General features: G+C 43.6%; 1 protein-coding gene and 1 pseudogene across 1 annotated transcript; both read right to left on the bottom strand.

The window, feature by feature from the left end:
• Window positions 1-14,980: 14,980 nt before the first annotated feature.
• LOC121499355 (citrate synthase, mitochondrial-like) lies at window positions 14,981-16,625 on the bottom strand. The gene has a single exon (XM_041769898.1). It carries the CDS (start codon window positions 16,567-16,569, stop codon window positions 15,169-15,171), a length of 1,401 nt encoding a protein of 466 aa, XP_041625832.1. The 5' UTR covers window positions 16,570-16,625; the 3' UTR covers window positions 14,981-15,168.
• Window positions 16,626-18,845: 2,220 nt separating this feature from the next.
• Window positions 18,846-19,529, bottom strand: LOC121499365 (annotated as a pseudogene).
• Between the last annotated feature and the right edge of the window lie 407 nt (window positions 19,530-19,936).

The following is a 19,936-nucleotide window of genomic DNA, read 5'->3' as shown; positions in this document are numbered from 1 at the left end:
CAGGTGGCTCTGTTAAAGGGAGTTTCAAGTCATGGCTGTGGCTCCTGGCAAATTGGGGTATAATTAAAAAATATATATGATTGGGACCCCTGGGCAGCTCAGTTGGTTAAGCATCTGACTCTTGATTTCTGCTCAGCTCATGATCCAGGGTGGTGGGGGATCGAGCCCCACTTCCAGCTCTGTGCTCAGTATGGGTTTAGAATTCTTTCTCTCCCTCTGTCCCTCCCTCCACACACACACTTGCTCTCTCTTAAGTCAGTAAATAAGCCTTTAAAAAAAAAAAAAAGGAATTAAAAAAGAATATGGTCTTTGCCTCCAGTTCCTGGCACAGAAAACTTGACTGTTTATTTGGAGAATGGCTTTAGGATCCAGTGGAGGAGGGTGCTGGCAGGAGCACGGTGGGACCCAAATCTCAGAAAGAAGAAACCCCAGAATCTGCTTATTTACTAGATGTGGGATGGCAGACAAGTGATTGAGCCTCTTAACTTCTGTTTTCCCATCTGTAAAATGGACATAATAACATACGCATGAATAGGTTGTGTGTTCTTTTTCATGATTGGTTTGTAGTAGGTAATCAGCAATATTTGTTCAATGAATGAGTGAAGGACTGTGTAAACAGTAGGTACTCTATAAGGTGCCCAGAACCAGGAAACAAATCTGGAGCCTAGCTGTATGCCTGGGGTGTGTAGTTCAGGTGGAGCCGGAGGGAAGGGTGTCTCAGCTCTAAGTAGATGTACAAAGCCACTTACATCCCCTTTCCACCTGCCAGAGATCAGGATTGGGTCTAGATTTTTGGAAGCCTGCAGGGGAAAGCTGGGTGGCCGGAGCTATGGGAGCAGAAGGCCGTGGGAGCTGGGGTGTGGAAGGGTCTGGCTTACCGGCCACAGAGGAACAGCCAGGGCCGACTTGCCCCCAGCCACTGGGGTTCTAGTCCCAGCTCTGCTTGTTAGCCCTGTGCCCTCAGGCGAATCAACCTCTCTGAGGGTCAGTTTCCTCATCTTTATGAAGCAGGGTTAAGGGCAGTTCTGGCCTCATGGGTTGTGAAGATAAATGTTGGCCCAGTCTCAGGAGTTTCCCCAAGAAATCTGAATCTGTCCCACATACAGGGAGGGCAGGGAGAGACCCCATAGAGAGGCAGCCACCCCACACTGTTGGCAGGTTTGACAAAAAAGTCCATTTCGCAGCTGGCTTTGGGGGCAGCAAGACCAGGGGACCTCCACCCCAGCCTTCCAGCATCTGACAGTATTAAGAGGAGGTCTCATGGGTAGTCTTGGTACCGCCCACATGGTCGAAGCAGCACCTTTGTCCGCAGACTGCAAGTACCGGAAATGGGGTCAGGTCCTGGGAGCGCAGGGCAGAACCAGGGCGGGGAGGGGAGAGGAGCCTGCAGTGGGGCTGGCAGCTCTGAGAGCAGAGCCTTGGCCACCCAGGCCTCCAGGCCCCCCAGGCCTTCCAGGTCCCCCAGGCGCCCCCAGGCACCCAGGCCCTCCAGGTCCCCCAGGCCCCCCAGGCCTTCCAGGACCCCCAGGCGCCCCAGACCCCACCCCCCACCCCTGGGCCCCCCGGGCCCCGTGAGCTGTCCTGGTCCCCCAGGCCGTCCAGGCACCCCAGGCCCTCCAGGCACCCAGGCCCCCCAGGCCCTCCAGGCCCTGCTGGTGGCAGCAGCTGCTCCGTGTCTAAAACACAGGACTTGAGCCACACGTGTGCTTCTGTGCTGACACTGCCCTCTGATTATCTCGAGTGAGCCAGTTCAGTGGTCTGGGTGGTGCCCTGACAGCAAAGGCAGAGGGAGATGGGAATTCCAGAAGCATCCTTTGTGTCTTCCAGAACACAGGAGCCCAGACCCCTCCCTGCAGCAGCTCCATTTCATTCCACAATGAATGGACACTTGAGAAGGTAGGGCCCCAGGCACTTCAAAGCGTCTCCCTTGTTGGTCATTTCCTGTCAGATCCTGAAGGCGCACTCCTTTCAGCTCTGGCGTCATCGCCTCCTCGTGGAGGGCTGCCTGGGCCCTCTGCCGGGGAGGTGCTGCTGCGGGGCCCAGGGTCTGGCTGACCGGGTCTGACCTGCAAGGGCTGGTGGGACAGGGGGCCCGGGGCACCCACCCCCCAGCAGTGCCAGGGCCCCAGCAGAGGTGAGGCGGGAAGGGGCATCGGCTTTGCTTGCCTGCTGGGCAGTAGACGGAACTCTTTACACCCAGTTTGGGGCCGGATGCTTAGCCGAGGACATCCAAGGTGGCCTTCGCAAAGAAATTCCTAAGGACCCAGTGTGAGAGGCGGGCGGTCCGCTGCCTCTGCAGAGCTTCTTAAGACACGCGGTGGGGCCCTGCCTTCACCCTGTAGGGCCGGGGTAGGCCTTGTATAGTAAACAACGGGGAAGGACTGGTGGGGGCGTGTGTAGAAAGCAGTGTTGGAGCTGGACGCCCCTGGGCAGGCTTCAGGCCAAGGACCTGAGGCCCAGGGAGGAGCCGCTTGCCTAAGGACGCTCATTCACAGCCCGGTTGAGAAGAAACACCTGTTGGCACAGGTATCTTTCTACAGGCTTTTAGCGACAATTTGCTGATATTGTATTTAAACAAACTAGACCACCCGTGGTCTTCTGAGAAGTGAGTAGCCAATTGCTGGAGGGCAGGAGCTCCCCCACTGGGGGCTCCATAACCTCCTCTGGAAGAGGGAGAAGCTGTGGGAACTCTTTGGAGGAGGCTCTTGCAGGTACAGATTGGGATGGGCCGCAGTTAGCTCTAAATTCCATCTTCTCCTGTCATGGCCCCCTCTAGGATCCAGCGAAAACCCTTTTTTCTCTCCCTGCTGGTCTTTGGCTCTTCCGATTCTCTTTTAAGTCTTTAGGTAAACAAGAGCAGCAGTTGAAGGCTGCGTGTTTTTTCTCCTTGTTTAGCCTGAAGGCTATGTGCCCTTTGGTGGTTAACCTCATAAATTAAGGCTTCTGAAGAACATGCTTGTTTTTGTCCAACTTGGCAAGTCTTGAGATTCAGCATTTTCACAGGGATGCTTCATTCAGTTTAGAATGGCGGAGATTGTGGCCTGAGGGAGCATTCTATGTCTTCTCCTTGAGGTAATTTATTTTGGCTTCTGTAGGACTGAGGCTGCCATGTATGGCTGTCCAGGCTGTGCACTGCACAACTCTAGGGTCGCAATTCTAAGATGTGAATGGAACCCCAGTGTGTGGTACTGGGATTCTGGTCTTGATTGTCATTGAAATGCTGCACTTTTGGAAGCCTCTGCGGTTCACCAATGACTGAGTTACTCCACGTGTCTCTGTTCTTTTTTGGTGTTTTAGCTTTGGCTGTGCCCTGCTCTCTTTTAGTCTCATGCTGTCTTCTGGCTTCCAGGGAACCCAAACCAGGGTTTATCCTTTCTGGGCAGTAGTCATGAACTGCATTCTCTCCTACTTGTTTGTTTTATCAAAATTTTTTTTTCTGAATATAGCATACCTACCAGGACTATTGGCATTTATAAGGGTATATCTGGAGACAAAATAACAAGCTGAATGAAAAATTATTGATGGTGTGAGGAGTAGGAGTGTGTTGGGAGGGGAGGGATTTTGGAGGAAGCCCTCATAAATTGGGATACCAATTCTGATAACCTCTCTGCTCCCTGCCTTCCCCTCTCCTCTGGTGTGCTTCACCCATTTAGTCCACAAATATCCTTTCCTATTTTTGCATCCTCCCGCCTGAGGGCAGAGCCTTACCTTTAATCATCCCCAATACCACCTAACTCTGGGTTTTGGGCCCTACCCATTCCCCTAAAGCTGAGCTTGGACACAGATTTCTCCCCTACCCAGACTTTAGGACAGCTGAGAAAGGAATGCTTTTTTGAAAAGAACTTCTATGGTGTTTGTGCTTAAAAAATCTTTTTCTAAAATTTTTGTAAATGGGCAAAAGAATAAGAATCCAGGAATGAAGATTAATAAGGTAGGTTAAGGGTGTGTGTGTGTGGGGATTGTTTAGAAAGTATCAGCTAAATAACAACCAAAATGGAACCTCAAATTAAGTATTGCGCTTCCTGTATCAGCTCAACAGAGGAGGCACCACCATGGTTGCATGGCTGTCATTGAAGGGAGAAAGTTCATTGTTCGAAGAGAACATTTTTTCTACAATTCCAGTGGCAAAACATATATTAATGGGCTATATTTTTGAAAATATTGTAATGTGATTTTTTTCCTTTCTGAGTTTATGACTTCTTTCTCACTCAGCTAACGATATCCATCTGCCTTCAGGTGTGTTAGGGATGTTACAGAAGGAATCCAAAAAATGTGCAGGGTTTCAGCTGCTGGCATGCAAAATAGAAAGCAGTATGAAACTAGGCTTGAAAACCAAGCATGTTAGAATAATATAGGATCTACTGAATTTAGTCTACTAAAATTCTGAAGCCTGTATTAGTCTAACACGTCAAGGTCTGAGCTTACAGGATTCATGTTGCAAAGTTCTGACATAGAGAGAAAGCACCCTTATTCAGATCATGGAGTTCTTTCAATGTGCAGGAAAAAGCAGTCTGGATCTTAGAGTGTGGTCCACAGACTAGCAGTATCAGCATCACTTGGGAACTTGTTAGAAATGCAAATTCCCTGGTCCTACCTCAGACTTACTCAACAGAAACTCTAGGGATAAGGCTCAGGAATCTATTTTTCTTTTTTATCAGGAATCTATTTTTTAACAAGCCCTCTAGGTGATTCTTATGCATACTTAAATGTGAGAAATACTGAATCTAGAGAAGTCTTCACCCCTTCCAGTCCAGGGCATTTGGGAAGATGGAGGAAAGAGGCATGAGAGATGGATATCCCTATTTTTTTCTTCTCCAAACTTCAGCCAAGAAAAGGAGGAATTTTAAAGAAGTGGACACAGGGAAGACAGACACCAGCATTCTCTCACCCATGATCCGTATTTGGAAATCTATAGTGGCCGCCTTTTAGGTTGGCCTACCTCGGCCGAGGGTGTCACCAGACCTAGAGAGCATTTGTTATTGCTATATGGTTAGGCTGACAGGCTTTGCATTTTTGTTTTGGTGAGCCTTCCACAAGTCCCCTGTGCCATAGATGGGTCCCAGACTTAGCTGAGAGTCCAACAAGGGTGTTTGTCTATAGGAATGATTCTGTCAGGGTAAAGTGGTTTTGAGCAAGGATCGCAAGTGGGTTTTCCAGGTCGAGGCAGCTGGCAGCACAGTCGTATCCAAGAAGGTTCTTTAAAATCAGAAACCTTAACCAGGTTGGTACAGGGCTCTTGTCAAGCCGAAAGAAAGTGACATTAGCCACCAGGTGGACAAGGGAACGTTGCTCCAGAGTCCAAGACCAAGTCACTCCTCTACTTCCCTTTGTACTCTAGTTTCTGTCACTTGCAAAGGAAGGTTTCTGGAAAATAAGCATCTCAAACTCACTAATGCAAAGTGAAACTCATCTTTACCCAGTCTGGTCCTGTTCCGTGTTCCGTTTCTATTAATTCCACCATAAAGCCTAGGCCATATCCCTGGGTTTCAGCTTTGACTCTTCCATCTTACTTCCCCTCTCCTCCTTTTCTTATGAATCTGATCACTTTTCTTTGCCCCGGTTCAGGCCTCTACAGTCTCTCCCTGGATTGTTGCAGTGATTCCTAACTAGTGCTCCTGTCATCATTCCTGCCTCTTCCTTTCCATCTTCACTCCACAATCCAGCAACAATGAGCTTTGTAAGGCAAAACTTCATCATGTGATTCACTGACCTGTCCCGACACTTCACCTTTATTATACACTGCGAATCTCCAGGAGGCTTTATTAGACACATTTTCCTAATAGAATTGACCATGAGGCTTTTATTCATGAAATATTTCATGAGGATAATGTTCTGCTGAACACAATTTGGAAAACAATATTCTAGAAGAATTTAAGGGCAAGAAATACCAATTCTTATCTCCAATATTAAAAGACTCTAATTTGATTCTTATAGGTTGTGTCATTTTAATAATAATATATCTGGCATTTATTGAATTCTTATTATAGGGCAGGCATTGCTAAGTATTTTAAATGCATTATCTTATGTAACCTCCAAAACAGTCTTTGAGGTTACTATTATTATCTGCATTTTATAGATGTGAAGTAGAAGCTGAGGTTAATTTGTTCAAATTCACTTGGGTAATAAATGAGAGAATTGGGATTTGGAACTAGGATTTTAAAATTCTGAAGCCTGTATGTTTAACCACCAGCTAGTATTTTTCATATCCTGTTTTATATAGCTCTGGAGTTTTAGTTATGCCTCAGAAGCAGCTGCAAAGGAAGGAACAGGAGAGCAGGTGATGAGGGGGAAACCAACTCTGTGAAATGGTGGGTCCCTGAGGGCCACTTCACCTGGAGCATCTATGCCTTTCTTTTTTATAAACGGGGTCTCTGCAGAAAACTTCCATTGTGCAAATGTTCTGAGCATGTTGGAAACTACTGGAAAGGGACATTTTTGAGTTGTGAGGCTGCATTTCTGTGAAGGCACTGAGGGAGCATTTGACTGGCACCTAGAGCTAGCTCATTTAGCTTGCGTCACTGGTAGTTCCTGCTTATGAGAGAAAAGACTGTACTAGTTTCCCTAGCTGTCTTTGAATTACAGAAAACAGAGTTGGGGTGGGGGGGTTGTATATTAGAACACTCCCTCAAAAGCCTGCCTGTGCCTCATCTCAGATATTAGATTTAGGGAATTGCAGTTTATTCAGTGGAGAGCTGGCATAGAATATTGAGGGATATTTGAGACTGATGGGTCTGTGGAACCTAAAAAGATAAAAGGAATACAAAGTGAGTAGAAGAGTTTTCAAAGGGCAGGTTCCTTAAGCATCTCAATAAAATTAGGTGGGAATTTGATTCAGAACGAAATCCCTTTTGTCTCAGATACCTATCCTCGAGCTGCAGACTGCCTGGCATAGATCGCTGCCATCTGGCTTGGTGGCTCCTTTCCTATTCTTGTTATCTTCGCTTAGACACCATCTTGTTTCCTGCCAGTCAGGAGCAGCCTGCCTAAACATGGAGTTATGCACTGGCTTCAGCACCCTCTGCCCCCCTGCCACCTCAGTATAAACCTCCTGTACTTCTGGGTATTTCTACTTCATTTCTATTTCCTGCCTGGGGCTGGACCCAAGCCAGACTCATTTCCCTAATCATGGTAGTTAACATGTGAGCTTCAGTGAAGACTCAGAGGTTCCTAGCTCAGGTCATCCTGGTAATTACATAAATTCCAAGGGCTCTGTTCTCTAGTAATATGCCTTTTAACTGTGGCCTTTGGGCATCCATTCTGATTTGTTATTGTTTTAGCTTTTTGTTAAATTAATGCCCTTAATGAATTAGATGTGTTTGATTGGAGGAGTATGGTACAGAAGTCCCTTTAATGTTGGGGAATTATATAGTGGATACAAATCTCAGGAAGAAGATTGTGTTATGAGATCTCCTAGGTCTTTTGATCTATTCATTTCTTTTGCAACTCTTTTGATCTATACAGCTGTTTTGATCTATGCAATTCAAGCGAAATAGGAGGGCCACCACTGGTACCCTTCAATTCATAGACAGCACACAAGGCACATTTAAACAGAGTTAAGTCTATTCATAGCTATAAAATATGGATGCAAGTTAGAGACATATTGGGGAAGGCTATGGGAGGTGGCAGGTAGGTTGTCACGCTACCCCCTTTCCCTGTGCTTGTGTGTGGAGTTACTTATACTGCTGTAATGTCTTAGCTGTTTGGGCATACAGTGGTGATGAAAAGTATTATTGGTGGAAACTGCTTATTATTACTGTTGTCCTCTTCATTTAATTACTTTTATAAAGGAAAGTTTTCCAAAAGCCCTAAAGAGATTTCAAGACCGAGCGTGTCTGATGAGTGGTGGTAGCATCTGTAATCTTGGTGCCTTTCTTAGTTAAAATAAAATTGAAGAATGTCAGATACCCAAAAGCATGACACAAAATTAATCAAACTTAGCGCCTCTTTTCCTCAGGGATTCCTAAATCCTAAATCTTAGCCTTTTTAAAAGTTACTGCAAAGATCATAAGGGATAAAAAATGGTCATATTAAAACCCATGGAAGAACATTAATTTAAATTATGATAATATGACCTATTAAAGAGATGTACTCTGGTCTCCCACCAGACGAGGCTAAAATAAATCAATTTTTGTGAATCTTTGGGGAAGCAAATGGAAGTTACTTACACTAGTGGTCAGAAATTAAAAACAAGTGAAAGTAGCTACAATTTATTACCTTTCTCTCTAGTGGTGTTTACACAGGGAGTCATCATCTCTGCCATTTTCTAAGGCTTTCTACACTTCTTTAAGCTCTATGCTTGGGTGGAAAATGATCAAAAGCATCACAGATTCAGAGAAATACCAGGCAGATTCCTGCCCGCATCAGGAGAAACAGGCAACTTGACACAGGTGTTCATGCTGTAGGGAAAGTCTATATAAAATTAGTGGCATGTGGGGACGCATTGGTGTCTCAGTAGTTGGGCATCTGCCTTTGGCTCAGGTCGTGATCCCCGAGTCCTGGGATCAAGTCCTGCATTGGGCTCCCTGTGGGGAGCCTGCTTCTCCCTCTATGTCTCTGCCTCATTGTGTCTCCTATGAATAAATAAAATCTTAAAAATTAATGGCATCTGTGCCATTAGAGCTACTAATTAGAGTCAGATAAATACATTACATAAAAACTCAGATCTGACCAACACCCAGGCCACCCTCTCACCTACAACACATTTACAAAGGAGCATGGCCCCTTCAGAACTCCTCCCATCTTGCCCTTAAGTTCAACTGACAGACAAAGTCATGATGGTTTCATGGGGAACCTACAATCAGAACTGGAGTAGTTTTATCCAGCATGCCAAACAAAATTTTAAAATATTAAAGATATGAGTAGAATATGAAGCAGAAAAAAAATCTTTAAGATGGGAGTTAGAATACATGAATACTAAAGAAAGAATACATGAATGCGCATTGTAAAATGCTGGGATCACAGAGATGACACCTTTAGAAGTAATCTCTGACACCCTATGGATGTAATTAGCATATGAGGGAGTTTTGGCAAATTGGGGCATAAATGCAAAAATGTTTCTAATCATTGTGGTTAGCTGAATTCTCTTGAACTTTTTATTCACTAATTTGTTCTACAAATATTTATTGAGAACATTACATGTCAAGTGCTGTTTTAGGTGCTGGGGATACAGTGATAAATAAAATCAAATTTTTGCCCTCATGGATCTTTTGCTCTTTTAGATAGTAGTTCCCTCTGTTGTAGTCTGATACTTGGTTTTATTTTAAAACCACTGTGATCTACTAAAGAGCTCTTTGTTTTGGATTATTCTATATGCTGTACTTAATGCTAGGCACAACATGTAAAGTAAGTGCAAGTCAGTCACTTCTAGTTCAGACAGAGATATAGAAGTACATTTTTGGCTTTGGAAAGTAGGCAACAAGACAAACAGGGCAAAGAGATCAGAGAAACAGCACAAGATAACAGGAGAGTAGTGATTTGGGGTGAGTGTGAGGAACTGGTAGCTGGAACCAATTGAGAAGTCTAGAGTTGGATTGGGAGAATGCTTGATCCTGAGGGCCCATTAAGAAGACCCTGAGCCAACCTAGCAGCTAATATGATAAATGAAATAAGTCAGACTGAGAAAGCAAAATAGAGTATGATTTCACTCCTATGTGGAATCTAAAAAAACTTAAACAAATGAATACATGAAAAGTAAAATTAGATCCCAAAATACAAAGAACAAAGTGATGGTTACCAGAGGAGAATGGGGAATTGGGTAAAATGGGTGACAAGGTGTGGAGGATGCAGTTTTTCAGTTATGGAATGAACCAGTTATGGGAATAAGAGGTATAACATAAGGAATATAGTCAAGATATATTATAATAACATTGTAGGGTGATAAGTATAGGTGGTAGCTACATTTCTGGTGAGCACAGCATAACATATAGAGTACTGAACCCCTGTGTTGTATATCCAAAAGTAATATACCATTATATGTTGTCTCTATTCAAAAGATTGAAAAAAAAAAGTCCCTGGGCCAAAAAAAGGTAGGGGACCTGGAAGATAGGCATAAATAATGAATAAACTCAGGTGTGTGTGTCAGGAGCAACTACAAGCAAAACTAGGGTACAGGGCAAGATCTGACATATGTAGAAGCCAGAAGAGAAGAACAGAGCCAATGAGAGACTAGAGTAGCTGGATGGAGTAGCCTGTATCAGGGGGTGGGGACCAGGTGGTCTGGGCAAGTGAAGCTTTTAGGGGCTAGTAACAAATACAGGAGGAGGTTGTAGATGGGGAGACAAAAACACCTCAGTTGAAACTGGCAAGTCTTTACGGAATCAGGATGAGTGTTAAAACTGAGAATTTTGAAGCAAAGACAGGAAACCGTGAGATGGTAAGGAAGATGGGAATCCGGGTCCAGACCTGGTCAGGAAGTTCAGAAGCCTCTTAACACAAGGAGTAGGCTAGTTTGAGGAAGGCTGGTAGTGTGGTTATCCTGAGATTGGAAAATCTTGGTGGAAATTTTGAAGTTGGCAAGTAAGAACAGTTTTCTTGAGGGGGCATCTCAGAGCATTTGGGGTCCATTTGTTGGGGGACAATCCACCTTGAAAAGGATCCAGAAAGAAAGCTAACATTTGTGAGCACTACTGTGCATCAGCCTGTATTAAAGGCATTGCACATATAAAAAATAATGATGGATATTTTTAATACAGAGCTTACTGCTTCTGCTCTGTTCCGTTTTCCACACAGCAGGGAACAAGACTGTTTTTAAAATATAAGTCAGGGTTGCAACTTATGGAATGTGGTATGAGCAGACTGGCAGATTCTTTGTATAGCAAAACAATACTTTAATGAAAGTATATCAAAACTATTAAAAGCTTCTGGAAACTGTCCTTAGAACATACAACAAATGGAGAAACATTTATTTGAGAAAATCTACCAAATCTCAAAACGAGTCTGTGGCATTTGGACCAGCACCTATGCCCATCTTTTCTTCCCCCAACTCCATGTGACCAAACCTCTAACAGTCCCACTACGTGCAGCCACAAAGAGGTTTTTTTTTCCTACTCCCAACTTCTAGGGCTACTGTTTTGTTTCCGTAGGGGTGGGCCAGTGTCTCTTGCTTGGCCTCCACACTCCCAGACTGTGTCACCAAAGCACTATTCCAGGCAGGTGCACCTGGCAAGATTGGTACTGCCTTCTAGCTACCATTTGCATGGCAAGGGCTGTTGCTGGCCCCAGCTCTAGTGGGGTGGTACAGAAATTCTTCCCAGGAAAAGAGGACAGAGAACCCCACAACTCTGCCTCAGAGGACTGAATTTATTTGGAACAGAAAATGGAGAAATTCATGCCTAGGGTTTTGTTGGAAACAACAGATACCTGGGTGGTGTGCAATGAAGAAGGCTAGTAGTTCTATGATACTAGTAGTAGAGAAATTACTGAGAAGAGCCCTCACTCTCACGTCTAAGGATCTAGAAGGCTCTGCATATGTACTTGTACCCACTCAGGAGCAATAAAAGCAGAATGTGGTGCAGGCATTAAAGCATGAATTAAGCCACTTTTGGTTTGCAGCTCTCTTGGGAGCTTCCTAGGTATAATCTAAAACCAGCTTCCAAACAGGCAGGGCAGGGAGAAACCAAAGAAAGAGGCAGGCTCCTCCTTCTCCAGGTTGGTAGGTGGCATATATAAGGGAACTTATATATGAGGCCTGTTTGGGGCAACAGCAACATGAGTGGATCCTAACACCTGCCCTCCAAAATTTAAAAATTTATACAGGGGCCCTAACTGGGCTCAGTCACATATACCGTGTAGGTGTCCTCAGCACCATATCATCATCTTAGGGCTATATCTTTGGAGCAGCCTATGGAAGTGAGAAAGGCAAGTGGAACTCACATCCCAAGGACAAGGGGAAGGAGTGAGGAGCCTCCAAGTGCCTGGGTCCAGCTCACTGGTCAGTCAATGGTCATGTCTTTTTGGTGATATTCCCCAACACCAATGCACAGATCCATTAGAAAAATATGGAAGCCTTACTGCCTCAAGGGAAGTAAACAATAAACACTGGCCAAACACTGACTAAACAATAAGCCACTCTGATCCAGAGATGACTCCTAAGAAGCCAAGCTTTAACATAAAATCACACTCTTCCCCAGTGATCTGGAAGACTGTGTGCATACACAAGGTGTGCCCTCTCAGGAGTGAATGGTGAGGAAAACTGAGCTAGTGGCCTTGGAACAAAGTTTTAGCCTACAGAAACAGTTTTTGAGCCACACATAGATCTCATGGTAAGTGTACATGTATACCTAAGTTCCTAAGGGGGCTTATACACAATCTTTGATCAAAAAGTGGTTCACACAGCCCCAGATGTAATCCCTAGGAGTAGGAGTAGGAGGAAAAAAACACAAAACATACACAAAAAAAACCAAATGAAGCAAATTTAGTTCCAAAATGCTTCCCAAAGAGGGGGAAGGATCAGTGTTGAGTTTCTACATTATATTATTTAAACTGTATAGTTTTCTTTTCTTTTTTTTTTTAAAGATTTTATTTATTTATTCATGAGAGACACAGAGAGAGGCAGAGACACAGGCAGAGGGAGAAGCAGGCTCCTCACAGGGAGCCTGATGTGGGACTCGATCCCCGGACCTGGGATCACGCCCTGAGCCAAAGGCAGACGCTCAACCGCTGAGCCACCAGGGGTCCCCAAACTGTATAGTTTTCAACAAAAAATAATGAAGCCTACGAGGAAACAGGAAAGTGTGTTATAAACACAGGAAGAAGAATAAAGTGGACAATAGAAAATACCTTTGACGGAGCCCAGACGATGGACTTAGCCAATAGAGACTTCCAGGCAGCTATTATACATATGTTCAGAGAACTAAAGGAAACCATGTTTAAAGATTTAGAAGCAGGATGGATGATAACAGTGACTCATCAACTAGTATAAAAAGACAAAGTATAAAAAGAATTGGATATAAATTCTGGAGTTTAAAAGTATAATAATTGAAAGGCAATATTCACTAGAGGGATTCAGTGATAGATTTGAGTGGGCAGGGCAACCTGGGTGGCTCAGCAGTTTAGTGCCGCCTTCAATCCAGGGTGTGATCCTGGAGACCCAGGATCGAGTCTCACATCGGGCTCCCTGCATGGAGTCAGCTTCTCCTTCTGCCTGTGTCTCTGCCTCTCTCTGTCTCTCTCATGGATAAATAAATAAAATCTTTAAGAAAAAAAAAAGATTTGAGTGGGCAGAAGAAAAATCAGAGAATTTGAAAGCAGATCAATAGAGATTACATAATCTAAGGAATGGAAGGTAAGTAGAATAAAGAAAAATGAACAGAGTCTCAGAGAAGTGTGGTTCACACCATTTAATGCATTAACATATATGTAATGGTAGTGCCAGAAGGAGAGGAGAGAAAGGTGCAGAATAAATGTTAAAAAAAAAAAAATCATGGCTGGAAACTTTCCAGATACAGTGAAAAAAAGTGCTGATACCACATCTCAGCAGTTGAACAGACTCTTAGCAGGATAAACAAGAAGAGATTCATACTCAGAAACATCATAGTCAAAATGTTGAAAGCCAAAGATACAGAGAAGCTCTTGAAAGCGACAAGAGAGAGACACCTGAGCAACTCAATCCACTGAATGTCTGCCTTCGGCTCAGGTCAGGTCCTGGGATGGAGCTCTGCATTGGGCTTCCTGATCAGCAGTGAATCTGCTTTCTCTCCCTCTGCCCCTCCCCATTGCAAATTCTCTCTCTCTTCTCTCTCTCTCTTTTTTTTTTTTTCATTGTTAATAAAAACATTTATTTTGCATTTTATACAGAACAACCTGAAGTCTGGATCATGACTTGACAGTTACCCAGGGGTTTACAGACAATGTGTCCATCTCAGCGTGGCTCTAGGGATTAGGGATCCACACAAACACAGGCAGGAGTTTGCAAGGAAGGAAGGGGGCACAGTAGGAGTGTATTTCAATCCTTTCTTAAAGAAAAGGCAGTAGAGCATTCTGAGTCACTGAAAACCTGTGCAAATGGGGCTTCTAAGAAATAAGCACTGTACTGTAAGCTCTTGGGGAAGGGACCGGATAAGGACCTTGATAAATAAAGGGATATTTCCTTGTAGCAGGAAAAGAGAAGGGAGGCCTAGTATTTTTAATGTTCTTAGCCCCAGAACCTGATAGTCAAAGGAAACCACGTCCAATCTTAAATAATTTCCCTGCTCAGAAAGTAGTACCTATATCTCTGGAACCAGACTCTGAAGATATCATTCTGGACATTCCCAAGTCCTTATTCAGTGGCGTATAGCATATTAAAATAAAGGTGAGAAAAAAGGTCAGAGGGTAGTGGCTTGTGTTCCGCAGAAGTGAAAACTTAGATCATGTTAAGCACTCATACAGCCAAATGACTGGGAAGGACTACTACTTACTTAGATAGCGGCATATATAACCTGCTGAAAGAGGTCTCTAGTAAGGACCAAGAAGGGTAGGTCCAGAGCACCCTCAGCTTGAAGTGCAGCAGGTACAGAAAATCTGGAAGGAGGGAAGAAAGTAGTGGGGAATGGAACACTTCAGATCTTAATCTTCATGGGATAATTAAAAAAAACCAACAACACTGGGTGCCAGTCACAAAATGTTAATGGCCTTTATGGTCACTTGATAGCATAAAAAAAAATGCCAAAGATGTCCAACTAACCAACAGGTCTTGCTAGGAAGTGTCTGTGTGCATGGAAGAGGGTGATGGGGCTTGATAGAGCTGATAATCCAACATGATTCCTATGGAAACAAAAAAGGCGGAGTCCTGATTTGCTGGCCTACGGAGGGCTGGAGAGGACAGAGCCGAAAGCTCTGAAGTGACTGCAGATTCTCTGCAACCAGCTTTAACCCATGGAAAGGAGAGCCAGATTCTCACTCTAGAGATGGTAGGGGGCCCAAACCTAACCCATACCACATGCATTAGTCCTGGTCACCCTACAGTTGATGGGCAACTCACCAGGCAAGAGAAAGGAACTGGTTGGGGAGGAAGGGGTTACTTTTTATCTCTTAAAGTCTTAATTTATATTTTAACCTCCAACTTATTATCAGTGCCTCAGATACAATTTAATCTTAAGTCTTAAAAAGCCCCCTGAAACAAAACAAAATTATACTTTTTTTTTAAAGCTCCCTCACTTTCTGGTAGTTAGTCTCCCCCAGTCTTCAGTTTTACCCTGACTTAGAGTCCACAAACTTCATCAGACCATCTGTGCTCATGGACTTGGGCCTCTCTAGTGGGAAGCCTAGGGCTCGGCTCCAGATGAGCTGTGCCAGTACACCCAGTGCTCGTGATACCCCAAACAGGACTGTGTAGTAATTCATCTCTGTCACGCCGTAGTACTGGAGCAGCACGCCACTGTGAGCATCTACATTGGGCCAAGGGTTCTTGGCCTTGCCCTGCTCTAACAGGACATTGGGCACAATCTTGTACAGCTGAGCAACCAGCTTAAACATGGAGTCATGAGGCAGGTGTTTCAGAGCAAACTCTCGCTGACAGGTATATCGTGGGTCAGTCTTCCTTAGTACTGCATGGCCATAGCCTGGGACAACCTGTCCTGAGTTCAGTGTGTTCCATATGTAGTCTCGTAACTTCTCATCTGACACATCTTTGCCAACTTCTTTCTGTAGTTGTGTGAGCCAAACAAGTACTTCCTGATTTGCCAAACCATGCAGGGGCCCTGCTAGCCCATTCATGGCTGCCGCAAAGGACAGGTAGGGGTCTGAAAGGGCACTGCCCAGCAGGTGGCTGGTATGGGCACTTACATTGCCTCCCTCATGGTCACTGTGGATGGTGAGGTACAAGCGCATGAGCTCAGTGAACTGAGCATCAGTGTAGCCTAACATGTTGGTAAAATTGTGGGACCAGTCCAGCTTAGAGTCAATGGCCCCAATACTGCTGCCCTCTCGGTAGAGATTCCGGTAAATCTTTGCTGCAACACAAGGTAGCTTTGCGATCAGATCCATACAATCTTCATAAATCAACTCCCAGTACTTGGTTCGGTTGATACCCTCTGCATATGCTCGGGCAAAGTTACTTTCACTGTTGAGGGCTGTAATGGCTGCACTGAGCTGAGACATAGGGTGTAGATTGGTAGGAAAGCTGTCCAGCATGGTGACCACATGGGAAGGTAGAGCTGCCCTCTTTGCCCACTCTTTTGAGAGCCAAGACACCTGTTCTTCTGTTGGGATTTGTCCAGTTACCAGCAACCAAAATAAGCCCTCTGGCCGGGGTTCTTCACCGCCTTTAGCCTTAGGCAGCAGTTTCTGGCACTCAGGGATACTGTAGCCTCGGAAACGGATGCCCTCATCAGGATCAAGAACTGATGTTTCATATACTAATCCCTTCATGCCTCTCATGCCACCGTACATCATGTCCACAGTGATCTGGCCCACTACTGTCTTGCCATGTTGCTGCCTGAAGGTCTTTATTCTGGCCTGCTCCTTCGGTATCAAGTCAGCCAATATGTCTTTCAAATTCGTAGAGGAGGCACTGGCATGCCGAGCAGCAAGAACAAGACAAGATGCATTCTTGGCTCCGAAGAGCCGGGCGGCCGCAGTGAGTAGAGCCATGACGGGCGAACGCGGCTTCCGGCGGGGAGGCAGGACCGGGAGAGCTGCGGCCGGGGGAGCCGCCGCTGCACCGAGGGCCGCGCCGACGGGCCGACAAGGTTGGAAGCTCTCTTCTCTCTCCTTCTCAAATAAAAAAAAAAGAAAAGAGGCAAGAAAAACATGACTCACCACAATAAAATTAACAGCTGACTTCATGTCAGAAATAATGGGGGCTAGCAAGCAGTGTGACAGTATATTCAGAAACAAAGAAAAACTCTCTACTAAGAATCCCATATCCAATAAAGCTGTATTTCAAAAGCAAAGGTGAAATAAAGACAGTCTCAGATAAAGAAAAACAGAATTGATTGTTGGTAGAGCTGCCTTATACGGAATACTAGAGGAGGTTCTTTAGATTGACAGAAAGTGACATCAGACAGTAATCTGAATCTATGTGAAAAACCAAAGAGCTCTGCTAAAAATCTAGGTAATGATAAAAGACAATATTGTTAAATTTTTATTTTTCCTTCTATTTTAAAACAATATCTGTAGAATTGTATTATTGGACCTATAACACATAGAAATATATTTGATAATAACATCACAAAAGTGAGCGTGGGCATGAAGCCATATTGGCTTGAGGAAATGACACCAGCAGGTACTCCCATCCACAGGAAGAAATGGAAATAACCCCACCTGGTAAATAAGAAAATTAATATATTTTAAGAAACTCCTACCAATGTATATTTGTGCTCTCATTTCTTCTCTTAGCTTACATAAAAGAGAATATTATAAAAAGCAGTAATTCCAAAAGTGTATTGTTGGGTTTGCAACTTAGATAGGCATTCATATGTATAACAATAACAGCACAAAAAGGGGAAAGAGAGCATAGCAATACAGGATAAATTTCACTATCTTACTAGAATTAAGTAGTGTTAATTTGAAGGAGATTTTAATAAGTTAAGATGTATATTGTAAGCCCTAGAGCAACCATGGAGAAGATCACTAAAAAATATATAGTTCAAAATCCTTAAAGGAATTTAAATAGTACACTAGGGGCTATCCACTTAAGTCAAAGGAGATAGTAAAAGAAGAATATAGGAACAACAGGATTATGAAATGTATAGAAAACAAAAAAGAATGGTAATTAACCATCCAGCCATATGGATCATAATATTGAATATGATTGTATTAAACCATCTAATCAAAAGAAGGAGGTTGCCAGACTGGATAGAAAAAAAATGCTCCCACTATGTGTTGTTCACAGGAGACACACCCAGTATTTATAGACACAAATAGGTTGAAAGTAAAAGAATAGAAAATGATAAGCCATGCAAACAGCAGGCATGAGAGATCCAGACTAACAAAATATCAGATAAATAGACTGTAAGATCTAATGTCAGCTAAAATAGACTGTAATACTAAACACAAATCAGATCTTGCCTCTCCCCTGGTTTGAAATCTCTGGTGAATATTTGGTAAATATTTGAAATTCAAATATTTAAACCATCAACTATCTCACCCCTCACCCCCCAATCTCATGCTATCCTTCCCTAAAAATGCCTTTATTTTATCCTACCTTTTTATTTTAGTTTGGTTAGGTATAGAATTCTTGGTTGGAAATAATTTTCCCTCAGAATTTTGAAAGCATTCCTCCATTTTCCTTTTTTTTTTTTTGTGCATTTTATGTAAAAATTCAGGTTTTATTTTTACTTATTCTTACATTGTTGGGGACTGATATCAGGAACTTACAGGTAAACCAGAACTTTTGTACCTCTTAGCTGAACAGAAATACACATGATGTGGCGTTATCATTAAGCAAGACTTTGCTACTTTGCTTTTTTACATTTCACACAAGAATACAATATTATCCTTTTTTGAACAAAATGCCCAGATTACTAAGGAAGCCATCTTTGGGAGGAAGTGTTTAATAAACATATTTTATTTTAATGAATTCTCCAGTAGGAAATGAGAAAATTCATTGCCTTTCCTTAGCAGAAGGCTGTGTAAGTAGTTATCTGTCAAATTTGTCCTTGCAGCTCACCAACATTCCTCATTGGAATCCTCAATATTTCCCCATCACAGTTCCCTTTATTTTTGTTTAAAGATTTTATTTATTTATTCCTGAGAGACACACAGACAGAGAGAGAGGCAGAGACACAGGCAGAGGAAGAAGCAGGCTCCATGCAGGGAGCCTGACATGGGACTCGAACCCAGGTCTCCAGGATTATGCCCTGGGCCAAAGGCGGTACTAAACCGCTGAGCCACCCGGGCTGTCCCCAAAATGACTTTAAAAATTCTGTGTCTTCTTTGGTTTGTTTCTCTTTTGATTCCTCTCAGACTTTATTAATGGTTCACTTCATATCATCATCTCCATATTCATAAATTTTCTGTAGAACATCCATCAGTCCCTAACTGGGATCTGTATCAGTGTCTCAGGAAGAAATTTCTTTCCCTCTGTACTCCTTCTCATCCTGAGTCAGGTAATCCCACTACGTGTTTTGTGCTTTCTTTCTCCATAAGATAATAACTCTATCTGTCTTGGTCTTTTTTTGAACTGCCTTCTGTGGAGATGGGTTTCAAGAGATTGTTCACAATCATGAAGTAACTCTTCCCATTTTGGTTCTTTGCCAAAAGATCAAATGACCTCTCTGTGAAATGTACCTGCACATTTTCAGTAGAGACTTGATGAACTCCAGTTAAGGTGGTGTAGATTTTCACAAACTTATCTGACTGATCTCATCTGCAATTACCAATTTTCACTGTATATCTTGTTATGATGGGAGCAACCACAGCAGCTGGCTTTTCACTGTCAAGAAGCTCTGCTTTTTTTTCTGTGATTTCTGCTGCATCTTGTTCTTGATTTCTATCTGATCTTGGATTTTTCAGCTCTAAGGCATTGCATACTTTTTTTCTAGTGGCCTTTCCCAGCAGCACCTTTACTCCTTTAGATCTTTCTGTAGCTCTTCCAAAGCTGAAGCCATGGTTGGGTTGGGTCAGGCAAGGCCTGGGCTGTAGAGCTGCAGCCCCGCAGGGGAGAGAGCAGAAAACTTTGCTCCAAACATCATCAACCAGACACAAGCCCCACGTGCAGGAGTCAAGGTGCCCGCAGCCTGAGTGTACACTCTACCTGTTGTGAGACTGGGCCCTCCTCTCCCTTTAGAAACTTTAAGATTATTTAAGTTATTTCTCTTCAACCCCAGTGCTCTGAGACATCATGAAAATATGCCTGAATATGGATCACTTTTCTTTCATTGTGCTGGACATGCAGTGGGTCCTTTTAATTTGTAAACTTATATGTCTGTTTGTGATTTTTCGTCCTCCTTCTATCTGCTGTGTTCTCCCTTTCTAGGAGAACATTTTACCAACTGTTCCCTAGTGTGGGCCATTT

The sequence above is a fragment of the Vulpes lagopus genome, chromosome 10 (genome assembly GCF_018345385.1).
Source record: "Vulpes lagopus strain Blue_001 chromosome 10, ASM1834538v1, whole genome shotgun sequence".
Taxonomy (NCBI): Eukaryota; Metazoa; Chordata; class Mammalia; order Carnivora; family Canidae; genus Vulpes; species Vulpes lagopus.
This window is presented reverse-complemented; position numbering and strand designations above follow the sequence as displayed.

Bases quoted from the DNA above. Each gene is read 5' to 3' on its own strand.
- LOC121499355 (XM_041769898.1), bottom strand. From the start codon at position 16,569: ATGGCTCTACTCACTGCGGCCGCCCGGCTCTTCGGAGCCAAGAATGCA.